Here is a 13603-nt window from a genome sequence, read left to right as displayed (position 1 = left end):
GGGCTACAACCCCAAGATTTACCAGCTACCACTGGAAGGAGGCGACAACCTCCTGAAGGAAGCTGCAACTTCCTTTCTCAAGACCACCCTGCTACTCAATAGAATAAAAGATAAAATAAGATCTTGGGCTCCTGTACAAGGGACAGTGGCCCAATTACAAAAACACTCAAAACAACTTGAGTTCTGCCCCTTGTCATATCAATATGTAATTTGTAGATAGTTCAACTAAGAAGTGTATACCTTCGATCATCAAACTTACAAGTGATCTTACCCCAGCTTGCTTCAAGATCAATATCAAAGTCTGCTTCCAAAAGAGGTCTTCAACAAATTCAAGATCTTCTCTCAAGGTCTGCTCAAGAAAGACTTGGTCCAGAGATGCTCCAAAATCTGCTACAAAACTTCAAGGTCTGCTTATCAAAGCTTGGTCCATGGCTGCTCCAAAATCTGCTACAAAACTTCACGGTCTGCTCATCAAAACTTGGTCCGGGGCTGCTTCAAAATTTGCTACAAAGCTTCAAGGCCTGCTTGCTAAGACAACTTCAAGTACTCCTCCAAGCATCTTCAAGGACTGCTCCAAAACTGTCAAAGCGTTCTATAGGCCTGAAATTAACAAGTACAGAAGTTCTGCTCCAAAGAATTCAAGATCTGCTACAGAGCGTGTTTACAGGCACCTTCTTCAAACTATCATTAACTTGCCTTTGACACTCAGATAAGGACCCTTGTCACAGGAATCTCTTCCTTAGCAAATTTCAGAGTAGTATCCGAGTTAGGGCTGCTAAAAATGAGCGGAGAAGGAGCCTCAGTCTAGACCAGAACAGGACTGTTATCAGCCTCAGTCAAAGGGCCGAAATGAGCCTCAGTGAGGGGCCAAAATTTGGGTCAGTCACAGAGTTAATTTGGACAAGGTGGCCTCAGAATTTCGGGTAAGATATGCCTCAGAGAGGCTGAGATCAGCCTCAGGAGGAGGCCTAAGAGCAGGGTTGAACAGGCTCCAGGCAAGCTGAATTAGACCTCTAAATATCCTCTGTCCAGTGTGAAGAAAACACCAGATGAATGTCAAGATGATCAGCCACAATACCTTGAAAACAAACTCATTTCCTGCGAGACAGATGACAGCGAAATTATCCATTGAAAGGTGAATCAGAACATATTGGTTTTGGCCTTCTTAAGATATTCAATCAGCTCAGAGCCTTCCTCATTCCACAGATCTCTGCTCACAGAAGCTCCGAATTGTTTGATGCCTTAGGAGTGTCAACGATCACCATATATATACATGACTGGAAGGGGCCCTATACTGGGGCCGGCCTGAACAATATTTTTTTTTTATGAATGGACATGACTGAATTTGAAGCTGACTTGATGAAGATGAACTGACTTGATTAAAGGGACTTTATGACACTTAAAAAAATTCAGTTTTGCCTTCCATATAATCTTCTTTCAAGGCAGATTTGGACCCATGAATTTAGACTTCTTAATTTATAAATTTTGACCTTCCTTTTAGGATAGCAATGAATGTTAGAGCCAAAAATCCTTGGGGCAAATGTGCTGGTGTGAAACCCATTTTTGGGGCATCAGACCTCAAAAATTGATCTCTCCAAGCAGGAGGACCCACAAGGTGTGCAACCTATCAAACAAAATGGTTTGGCAAGGGAAACCAATTGGCTACTAGTGGCTGTGAGGTGCTGCTGGCCGGCTGGATGAAAGAGATGATGGGAGAAAAATTTCTCCGATGGGTTCACCCACTTTTGGTGGGTAACACACACTAAGGAAACATACCTACTAAATAGTAAAGGCACATCAGACCAAGTTGATTTTAACCAACTTGTAAGTGTCTAAATATTCTAACAAAATGAGGGTCTTAAATCAAACATTGTTTCATACTTTTCTGAGTTACTCGACAAAATGAGATACTTCTGTTAATGAGCAGTGGCTTTAAGCCACATGATTTATTTTAAAATTTAATCGAGACATTATAGTGGTTTTCCAAAGTCATTTTATCTGGAAGTTGTCATACATCTTGTGATTTCATTTTCTATTGATTTTTCACCTTTCATGGTATTGTTGAAAAGATAATCCACCTAACTTGGTTTATTCTGCATTGATTTAGAGTCCTTATGTGGAGTCCCCACAATACACTGGTGTTCAAGATCAATTTATAAACTTTCCTATGCCAGCACCACCTCGAGGGGCATATCGGCAATCATCTTCAGTTACCAAGGAGTAGTTTCGGCAAGATGGTATGATTTCTTTGGTTCAACTGTATCCTGTGATATACCATTGAGTTGACTATGTAAATGGAAAACACTCTTTACAGTTTATAATGTTACTCATTGTTGCTGGCTTTCAATCATATGAGATTTTGTATTCATTATTTAGGGGTTTTTTCATGGGTCAGAGGTGATTATTGAGCATTATGTATGTTTAAAATGGATGTAGATTCAAGGTGAATCGTGGAAGTTGCCATGTTATATACCATACCTCTTCCTTTTTGTTTATTTAGCAGTTTGTATTCGACAAGCTGATCCAACAATACGCAAATCACTCGTTTAGGGTTTAGCGTGTATTCTAGGTGCCATGTTTGGACATTTTTATAAGTTATTTATGATTTGGGTTCAGTCTCATGCTTTGTTGTTTTAGCTAATTTGATCTATGTAAAGTTGGACCCATGGCAACTGCATGAAGAATTGTATAGTTCAAGGAAATATATATGCTTATATTTTGGTGGGGCATAAATTATCTTGTCCGGAGCTATTCCCATGAAACAGGTCTTTTTTTAAAGCTCTAGGAGAAATTGCAATGAAGTCAAATGGTGCAGCCCCTTTTTGTGTTCATGAGATACACGTTTCATTGAAAGCCCGTTAGTTGGAGATTAATTTTTCAAAAACTTTCAGCATGTTGTTCAATGCCCATAAAACTGTTGCATTGTTTTCATAATTGGATAGAGCAATCTGTGGTTTGTTTATGACATTGTCAGCCATACTTTTGCGGTTTTATGAAATATTCATATTTGCCAAGTTTTAATGTATTCTAGCATCAGGATCTTTGGTTTCTGGATGGTCAATTCATGATCTTCTATTTTACTCTGTTTTGGGCCATTTTGCATTAGGCATGTGGCTTCAGACATCTTCAGCATTTGTAAACAAATATTGCAAACAACTCCTGAACTTGTGCTGTATTTCATTCTGGGAATTCAAAATTTTGGTCTAGTATTTGAATGATCTTATATCATTCTAAGATAGGCGAGTTTTACTACTAGTGTTTCCAAACATGACTTTATAAGTCGCAATGTCTGTAACTTGAAAAGTCGAGTTGTGCAGCCAATTGGATGTCACTAACTCCATGAGTGTGATGTAAACAAATACTGAAACAACTCCTGAATTGTGTTGGACTCCTTCCGGAAATTCAAAATTTTGGTGCTGCATTTGATGAATCATTCCATGACAGGCTACTTTTACAACTAGCCTTTTCAAAGATGCTTTTATAAGTTGCAATCTGTCTAAAGTTTGGGGATTAAGTTGCAGCCATTTGTATGTTATAAACTCCATGAGGTGTGGATGTATTTGATTTATCTAGAAAGTATTTCTAACTGGAGTATGAAGGAAGCCATTTTTGTATTATTACCATGTTAACTAAAAATAAGCAAGTGGTATAAGCCACAATTAGGGGGATATTTAGCATTATTAATTCTGGATATGGATTGGTGTCCTCAAGTGCAGTTCTAAACATATACTCTCAAAAAGGCACCTTTCCAAGAACATTTGCTTTCGGGAAATAATATTGATCACATTATTTATGGAAATCATCGGAAAATTTAAATATCCACGTTAATCTTGAATGCAATTAACTTATACAACGCATTATTCATCCTTCATTTTGAAGTTTTAGGTAACTCGTATTGTACACTGTATACCTATGGAGTTTGGTGGCACACGTATGTACAAAACAATCATACATGCTTTGCCCGTAAGCATCTAAATTGAAGATAAATAATAGGTCTTATGTAATGAAGGCCAAATCTTTTGCCAATATTTCATTCTAAGCTTTCAAAAAATGGGGCATGCGGTTTCAGAAAGAAGCCTGAAGATCAAAGTTAGTTTATGAAGGTTGAACTCTTAGACTATTGATTAACTCTTCGGTTTTTAGAGGAACAAATTTGTGTTGTTCAACTTAAATGAATCTTTATATTTCAATCAACGAGCATTTCAAATTTCTTTAAGATGCAAACATGCCACCATAGATGGCACAATTCACTTACTGCCTACTTGTATTTATAAATGTCACGTTCTCGGATCAGGAGTTCCATGATCTAACATTAGTTATTTATTGGGCGGGGGATTTCTATAACTTTAGAATTGAATAAATAGATAAATAGTGCAAGAGACCTCCCTTACCAAAGGATATCTCCCATTCAGAATATGTTAATCATTTTCCTGGAGTCATTGAGAAGAATGACGCGCAAAATATTATCAAGTTAACTTGTGAATTGTTAAGGATCCCATAACCAAATGTTACGCAAGCCTTCACTAAATAAATTTTTGGAGAATTCAAGGTTGGTCGACTTTCATTCTTTGTGGGTCTTGTTGTATAACAGATGTGCAATTACTGAGCAACAAACATTTAGCTGCTGTTTGCAAAATGCTTGTCACAAGCCGGAATTTGTTACACAACCTAACGATTTGTATGGTCCACAATGCACAAGACATCAACAACCATTTTGTAGAATTAATTGAGTGAAGGTTGTGACATTTTTTTGGGCGTCTTTATATACAGAGTGTTTAAGATGACTAGAAGCACATTGAGGGGCTAGAGGTTAAACATGAAGTTGTTTGAATTTGGTTGTGAAAACAATTATTGCTCTGTAAATTTGATTGTTTCTCTAAGAGCTTTGAGAAATGGACTTGAACTGTGTAGTTGTATGTTTATAGTGTGCAAGTGTGTGAACACAATTTTTTTTCTGCACATCTGGTTGTTTCTATAATAGATTTGAAATATGGGCATGAACCAAGAAGTTGTATTGAATGTTTATAACATGCTAATATACATTTGCAGTGTTTATTTTATCTATTTTTTCAATTTATTTGAAAGTATTTGTAATATAAGTAGCTTAGCTGCTTGGCAATGGTAACAATAAGCAATATGCGTTGCAGGTTAATCCTAAATCAGTGAATTCAAACTTAGGCGTTGAGCTTAATGCTAATATGAAGAATGAGATCAAGAATATTTATAGAATATAAGAAGCTGAGTTGCTTGACAATGACAACAGTAAGTAACACGTGCATCAAGGTTAACTCCAAATCATCAGATTTAAACTTAGGCCCCAAGGTTAAGGATAATACAAATAATGAGACCAAGATGCGCAACAGTAGGCTTGTTGACGAGGTAAAACTTCATTTCAGGTAAAAAATGATAGAAATGTGGATTGAGAGTCAGTCCCAAGTCTACCAGACATCTAATGAAACAGGTTATGACGGTTAACCAGAAACCTTCCGGTCAATAAATAATTAAAATTTAAGATGTGTTTCACCAAAACAGCATTGAAAGAATAAACGACATAATATAGAAAACACAAAAAAGGAAAATAAATATGATTATTTGGTGAAAAATGGATTCCTAAACATAAATGCAATACAATGAAGCAGAGGTTGAAAAATAAAATGAAAGGATGTTGAGGTTGAGAAAGAAAATGAAAGGACGAGTAATGGTAATATCAAATTAGAATTAGAGGATAAAGACACCTAAAATATGACTCGCTGACATGATATAAATTGCATAAATACATACTTCGGAATTTGGAATTGAAGGGGTGTGAAGAAAAATAATATCAATTAGAATTAGAGGATATAGACACCTAAAATATGACTCACTGATATAATATAGATTGCATAAGTACATACATTGGAATATGACTCACTGATATAATATAGATTGCATAAGTTCATACCTTGGAAGCGAAGGGATGAGATATATTTCAGATTGCATAAGTACATACCTTGGAATTGAAGGGATGTGAAGAAAACTAATGTCACAATGCTCATGAACTTAGGTTGTACAGGTATGTTTATTGATGTTAATGATGCAAGAAGATTAAACCCCTTTGTATACCGGTGTTTGATATGAAGATTATGGCAACAAGGTTAAACCCCTTTGTGTACGGGTGTTAGATATGAAGATCATGGTATCAAGTGTAAAGAAGATCAGAGAAATATACGTGGCCCACAAGGTTCAAGTGCAGATACAAAACTTCTTAGAAAAAGGATATGAAGTGGTTGCAAACATTAGTGACTTACGCAAGAAACAAATAGGAACATTTTATCAAATTCAAGTTGAATGGTGAAATATAGAAGTTACATGGTTTTCAAACATTTTACAAAAATAATTTCCTCATGTTTGTTATTCTTTGAGAAGTTCGTTTTAAGAGGAACTATGCCAGGTATCTATTGAAGGTTTAAAACCTCCTTGCTTCAAGTTTGTAAACTTGTTACGAAAATGCTATTGAGAATTTTATACAAGTTTCTAGAGAGCATAAATCTAAATTGGAGTAAGGGCACTATTATTATTATAACCGGAAGGGAATTTTTATTTACAGAATAAAAGAATATATTTGGATGTTCAAAGGTGGATGCGCAAGATATGAAGAAAAACAAATGTTTTAAATATGGAGTAAAGTGATAATTGATAAATAGAGGATAATAAAATGTGTTTTGTATTAACAAAATATTAGAAGATTATTGTCTTAAACATTAAATTATCATCGTATCTTCTGAAAAATATTTAAAACATAGTGGAACCTTTTTTTAATATTTAGTAGGACCACAAAACTAAATCATAAAAAGGGAAATGCCATACAATTGCATTTTTAAGCAAAGCACATGATGAAAGTGTTGCTTTAGATTACAACACTTGTAGTAGGTTATGATGATCTTGAGAATTTTTATAAAAAGGAAAGAACTGCAAGCTTAATTTGTACAAGTGGTGAATCATAAAAACACAGAAATGATGTTTTGTAATTTTTTTTCTTTGAGTTCCTCTCTTGATCCGATATTGATAATTTTATGTTAAAAAAGGGTTGATCACTTGGAATGACTTCCTTTTTTCCTTTTATCTTTAACAACTCCCTTCAGATGTAGGAGCTTATAATAATTGAGTACTAGGAATAATCACAATTGATCATCATGGGGTAGTAAGGGTAAGGCCCTAAAATAATCCATCCTTTTGCAATCATTGATGCCATGATGCTTCAAGGGCCACCTAGAAAATTCCTTCAATTCCTCATTATTGACAATGAAGCACCTCTTAATGAAACTTTATTGACAAATTACATGATCTCCCAAACGTCTTTGTTGGATATTTGATGTTGTGGATATGACAATAAGCTTTGTCTATGTCACGGTATATAGCAAATGATACCAGGGGCAAAGATTCATACACTTCTGACAACAATTAGTAACTCTAGGTTGGTCTCATTTGCTATATGCCCTTTTGTGATGTTAAGGGAGTTTTCTATGTTCCCATCTCTTTTAGATTGTTTTTATATTTCAGTAAATTTGATTTGTAATACTATTTGACAAGCTGTGTTTTGTTTGAATTCCATGGAGATGAAAATCTGAGTTCACATAAAGGCATACTTTCTTTTAGAATTCCCTCATATCCTAATTAATGAAATCACATTTTGTTTGACTCGTGGCATTGCAAATATTTTGATAACAACCTATTAATGTTTATGATCATGACATTTTAGTTTGAGATCCTAATTTGTTTAATAAATCAGTTGAGAAAGGTGATACTTCTTTATCCATTATCTCATTCCAAAATTTCTTGGCATTGGATTGAATTTAAACCATTACATATTGATACCAATTAATACAATTGAAATATTCATGAAGGGCTCTTTCCAGCAATTGAAATATTCATGAGGGGCTCTTTCCAGCAATTGAAATATTCATGAGGGGCTCTTTCCTGGATGATTTCATCCCAAATAAGAAATCTAGTTTCAAGCATAAAAATATTTCTCATTGCGAAGGGCCATGTTTTATCTAGAAAATATTTGAGTTTTTACCCATAGATCACTTTCATCCCAAATAAGAAATCTAGTTTCAAGCATAAAAATATTTCTCATTGCGAAGGGCCATGTTTTATCTAGAAAATATTTGAGTTTTTACCCATAGATCACGAAAAATATTCAAATACTTCCTATCTTGTGATGCTTCATGTTGCAATTTATGTGTTTGGAAGTTTTATTTATTTATTTTTATCAAGGGTATTTTTAGTATATCAATATTTTTTTCCTTCTCAAATACTTTATTTTGAACAACTTATTAGTGAGCCCATTAATTTGCACAATTATTTCATTATGACATTCATTTGATGATTCCTTTATCAAAAGAAATTATTGTGATCCACAAGCCACACTGATGTTAACACTCTATGCCTCTAAGGAGATTACCTTTGTTCTTGGTTCTAGAATTTCATGTTCTTTTCCTTCTATCTTTGACTTGATTCTTTATACATCATGTAGTACGCAATAGCTTGAGATTTGAATTGTTTTATCTCTTCTTAGAGTTTTTGGGTTTTTTTGGTAGTAAAAGACATTCTTTAGTTCACAAGTTGTTATCAAATACGTAGTTTTAATCGAGTATATATGATTACAAAGTAACCTTTAATCCTTTAATCTCAATGTATTTAGCATTAATTAGATCCTCCACATATTTAAAATTCCCAAAATCAACAACCAAATATACAAGATTATTTTCCAATTTATGAATGTTGTTGATTTTGGCCTTGTTTATTGCTTTTTCAAAATTTAAAGTGTTTATTTTTTTAATCGGTTTGTCTTTGTTGTTTCTTCGATGTGTTTGATAATTAGTCCTTCAAGCTTCTTAATCTCAACCATTGCTTGAATGTATTCTATGGAAATTACATTTCCAATTTGCTTGTGAAAGGCTACTATAGCCAATGGATGAACCTATTTGAAATCAACATTGATAATTGTGACATCATAATCATTAGGCTGCATATTTTTTTCATTTCCACCAGGGTTAGTGTGAAGCACAACCTTAAAATGCTTCTTTTAACATTCTACCACATAATAACTTTGTGATTGCTTGTACATTTGAAAGCCAAAAAATCATTGTGTCTCGAATTTCTTTCATTGTTTATGATTTTAGCCATCTTGCAAAATATTTCCAATGACCATAAGCATTGTGCATCATCATATTGTAAAATTGAGGAGAGTTTGAAGGAATTTTAACATTAGAGACATTCTTATAATCATGTTCATCATTGAGTCCCAACAAAGGAGAAATAAAAGCAACAATGGATCTTGGATGACTAGGAGTTTGAATTTATCTTTATTAATCATAATCTTTGAATATTTTATCTCTATATTTTGACCATGAAATATAGTTGGGAACAATATCATTGATATTTGCAATATTGGTAACCACCTCTTAGAGGCACTTGGGTTAGGAGCTACCTCTAAAGTATCGATGCGAACTTCCTAATATTTAAAAATATCTTGGTCATTTTCTTCACCCAACTTGGCCTTTTAGATTTGGGTTCCTTTGAATTGTTCTTATTTATTTATTTATTTTTCTTTAGTGGCTCCCCTTTTCTTCAAGATATCATGTCTTCAATTTCACCAACTCTTAATGCATTGGATGAAATAGATTCCCTTTTTGTTGAGGTTGTCACTTGGATCTCCTTAATTTTATTTTGAGGCCCCATTGATTTAGTTCAATGTTGTGGCTCCTTTTAATACCATTGGTGCTCCAAGATGCATTTTGGATTCTTGTTTGCCTTTATTACTTGAAGTGCACTTAAATGGCATATTCTTATTCGATAAATGACCAATTTCTAGGATGCCATTGTGGCAGAGTGTTTGATGCTCTATGTTGGGTGAAATTGTAAATTGATTTAATATCTTGTTGAAAGTATTGCTTAGGTTCATTTTGGTAGGTGAAAATTTTAATGAGCTTTTCTCTTTTTTATGTCTCATGATTATTTGATTACAATTTATGGTTGAATTTGATCTAATATGGCTGAAATAGTTAAAATATATTGAGTGTGTAGGATATCCAAGTGTTGTTGGCAAGAGGTTGATGAAGCAAATAAGCTAGTGTTAAAGCTAATGCCAATAACAAGAGGCAAAAGGGAAATCGAGGAATCCAAGAATGGGTAAATTTTCTATTCGAAAGAAAACATGCTAGATGTCTTTGCTATCTCTAGGGATATGCAAGTGCTCAACTAATTCATATGTGATGAGAGACTGTAATGAGCACAACTTATACATGTGAGGATTTGGAAGGTGGTCTTATGTTACATAGGCAACAAGAGATTATGGATGGGCGTTTCAAAAGTTAATTTTAAAGATCAACTATTACTTTGCGTTGAATGTTATGATTTCATACATAATATGGATGGTGGGGACATGATTAATCATGAACATGGAGACACCTTTTCAATATTTGTTGATGATTATTGTATCTTTTTCTTAATACAAGTAATAATTTTTCCAAAGTTTCCAAGTATGTTGATTAACATTTAGTGGAATTTCTCTTTTGCTTTAAGAAGTATTCTAAGGAATATTGAGCGTGATTTAAATGATTTTATATAATGAAACCACGCATGATTACTAAAGCACATCAAAGAGTATAGAGTATATATGTGTTAAGACCTCAATGCACCATAGAATAAAAAAAAATGACTTACCACTTTTTCTTTCTCCTCTTTGACTTTTAGTTTTCTTCCCTTACAGAATTCATATTTCTTTTTAAGTTAGTTGAAATTTTGTTAAAAAACAAGTTTGTCTTAATTAAAAAATTTCTCCATAAAAAATAAAAAAAATTCCAGTCAAAGGTTCAAAGAAAATCCTTCTACATCTTATTAGAGAAAATGTTTCACTATTAGGGTGGAAATTTCACTTTTAACTCTAATGAAAGTTGACCCCTTACTTTGATGGTTTTGAGCTATTGGAGGTAGGTTTGGACATTGAGTTTTGCAAAAGTGAAATAAAGTAAAAAGAATTTTTGATGATGCAATGTTTGAAAAAGTGAAAAACATCTTTAAATGAGTGGAGAAAATGTTTACTTTTCACTCCATTAAAAGTTAAGGATTGTTTAAATATAAGTTTACTCCTAGGATAGTTAAAGCAAAGTTGCAATGAAAGGTGATAAATCATTTCAGCACCATTGTAGAGTTAAATTTTCTTAATCAGAACAAAAAAGAAATTGATGTAAATATTATATGTTGCCGAATGAAGTAGAAGTTTAAATCTTCTTCTATGATCAAAGCAAAACAATTGGATTTGATTAACTCAAGGTAAAACATGAGTTTTCATAAATGTGTTCAAATTTATCGAAGTCATGTTTAGTTTTTTTTAAAACATGTTTTCATTATCTTCTTTGATTAAAGTTTTTTATCATTATCGATCAATATACCGATTTGATATCATTAAACTTTTTTGGAATAGAAAGTTTGATTTAAGCTATGATTAAAAACAATGTAAACTTTGAAACGAGAACTGATACGATTACTCGTTTCGTAGAGGTAGCAAAAAAGTGATCCGATTTTGAAAAGTGGCGATGCAGAATACACATTTTTCTAAGCATAGTTTTTGACATTTTAAATTATTATTATTATTATTATTATTATTTTTTTAAATGTACATTAGTTTTTAGAATGTTAGTGATTTGCATGCTGATTTTAAAAAGCGTTGATTCTGCATCAGACTTTTTTTTTTAAAAGACCTATTTTTTGACTTTAAATTTTCTAATGTATGAAATGTGAATATTTATTTTCTAAATCTAACAATTTTTGAAGTGGTCTTCTTCTTCATATTTTCTTATTTTTATTTTATTTTTTTTTAAATTTTTTTGTAGTGAGGTTTTTATTATTTTGCATATTTAAAGAAGAAGGTCAATATTTTAAAGTTCCTATATTCTACATATTTATATATCGTTAATTAATTTTTCAATGCACATCAAATAATTGTCTCTAAAAAATAATAATTTTTAACAATTGACATAAAAATAATCATTTTCAACATAAATATAACTAACAAATTACACATTTTGATAATTTTTTTTGGCTAGAAATGACATATCAAAACCACAATTTTAATAGGAAAAATTAAACAAAAAATGGTTAAATAATATTTTTTTTATGAATTTCATGTCAAAAAAATAATATTAATCATTGTTTTTTCAAAAAAATAATGATTGATATAAAAAATAATGCGAAAATCACATAATACAAATATTGAACACATAACAACATTAATTGAATAAGCTTTCATAAAATGTGAAAGTCAAAACGTTACAAGTATAACTAATTAATAGTTACAAAAAATGAGCTTGATTTCCAAGCATAACTTAAATTTAATCAACAATATCACATAATCCAAACTCTTTATCCTCTAGAGTTTCATCATTGTTTTCTTCCACAATATATTTTGCTTCATTTTGCTTCATTTTGTTCATTTTCCTCTTCTAATAGATCTTTGATGTCTGCAAATCTCATAATGTATGTCTTTCCAATCATTCCATGTAATGGTGGTTGAGGTTCTTTTGTTTTTTTGCCACACGTGATTCACTAAAACCCCCTTTTTTCAACTGAATTTCTTGCATCGCATCTGGAAGAAATTGAAGAGCATTAATTATTTGCTGAATAAAATTGCACTGTACTGAATCTTTTTTAATGACATTGCAATTTCTTCCTTTTTGTAAGCAACATGCTAGTGTTGTACCTTATTATCAAGCACAAAAGAAATAATGGAGTAAATAAGTATAATGACATATAAATTAAAAAAGAAGATATTGAAATTCAATTCCATATAATAAAACTTGCCTGAGCTAGAAAATAAATCCAGAATTCAATCTCCTTCATTTGAACATATGTCTGTAAGATACTTAATCAATAACTGTGGTTTTTGATAAATGTTAACTATCTCTCTTTTTGCTTATTTGTCTTCATATGTTATTTTTTTCACAACAACATCATAAGCTAGTACTTGGCTATGTTTCTTTTCATCTACCCGATTAAAAAGCATAGACATATAGCTATCATTTTTTGTCCAACTATCAATATGGATGAACTCACAATCATTTATAAATGGTTGATCTTCATGGTTAAGAAGATTTGATTTTTCTCTATAACATGAAATAGTAAAAGTTCAATTAACTTGTACATAAATGAATTTTTTAACATTAATCAAACATACATTTTCAACGTCTTACCATGTAAGCTACATCTTTGAGTTTGTTTTCCCCTTGAAGCTTGACAATAATATTGCCAATTGTGTGTATGAATGAAATGTCACAAATTTCCATAATGGTGATGATGTGACTTCTACAAATCCCACAACCACTTTACTAAGAGTTTGATAAGTATAAGAGTCACTATCATAGTCAATGTTTGAGATATTGAAACCATAGGGAATATTTGCAATAATTAGGGCATAATCTCTTTTAGGTATGAGTTTATCAATGTCTTTATAGTTGTCTTGTATTACTTGATATTGAATAGTGTCAAGCTCATTCCAAATGAAATGAGTAAGAGTTGGATCAAGTTCAACATTCCTAAGACACTGCTTCTTTAGTTTTTCGAT

General features: G+C 32.3%; 1 protein-coding gene across 3 annotated transcripts in view; it reads left to right on the top strand.

Moving 5' to 3' along the window:
• Window positions 1-10515, top strand: part of LOC149156745 (chaperone protein dnaJ 10-like) — a 155889-nt gene extending 145374 nt beyond the window's left edge. Inside the window, exons 10-11 of one of the 3 annotated variants that reach the window (XM_089438537.1) lie at window positions 2108-2237; window positions 10069-10515. In XM_089438537.1, coding sequence (XP_089294663.1) covers window positions 2108-2224 — 117 coding nt within the window. In that variant the 3' untranslated portion in view covers window positions 2225-2237; window positions 10069-10515. Of the gene's footprint in view, window positions 1-2107; window positions 2752-10068 lie in introns of those variants that run through there. The other 2 variants (XM_089438536.1, XM_089438535.1) reach the window with 2 other exon arrangements.
• The last annotated feature ends 3088 nt before the right edge of the window (window positions 10516-13603 follow it).

Source organism: Pinus tabuliformis, chromosome 9 (assembly GCF_031772625.1).
Source record: "Pinus tabuliformis cultivar Carrire ecotype Pingquan chromosome 9, CPIR1, whole genome shotgun sequence".
NCBI lineage: Eukaryota > Viridiplantae > Streptophyta > Pinopsida > Pinales > Pinaceae > Pinus > Pinus tabuliformis.
This window is presented reverse-complemented; position numbering and strand designations above follow the sequence as displayed.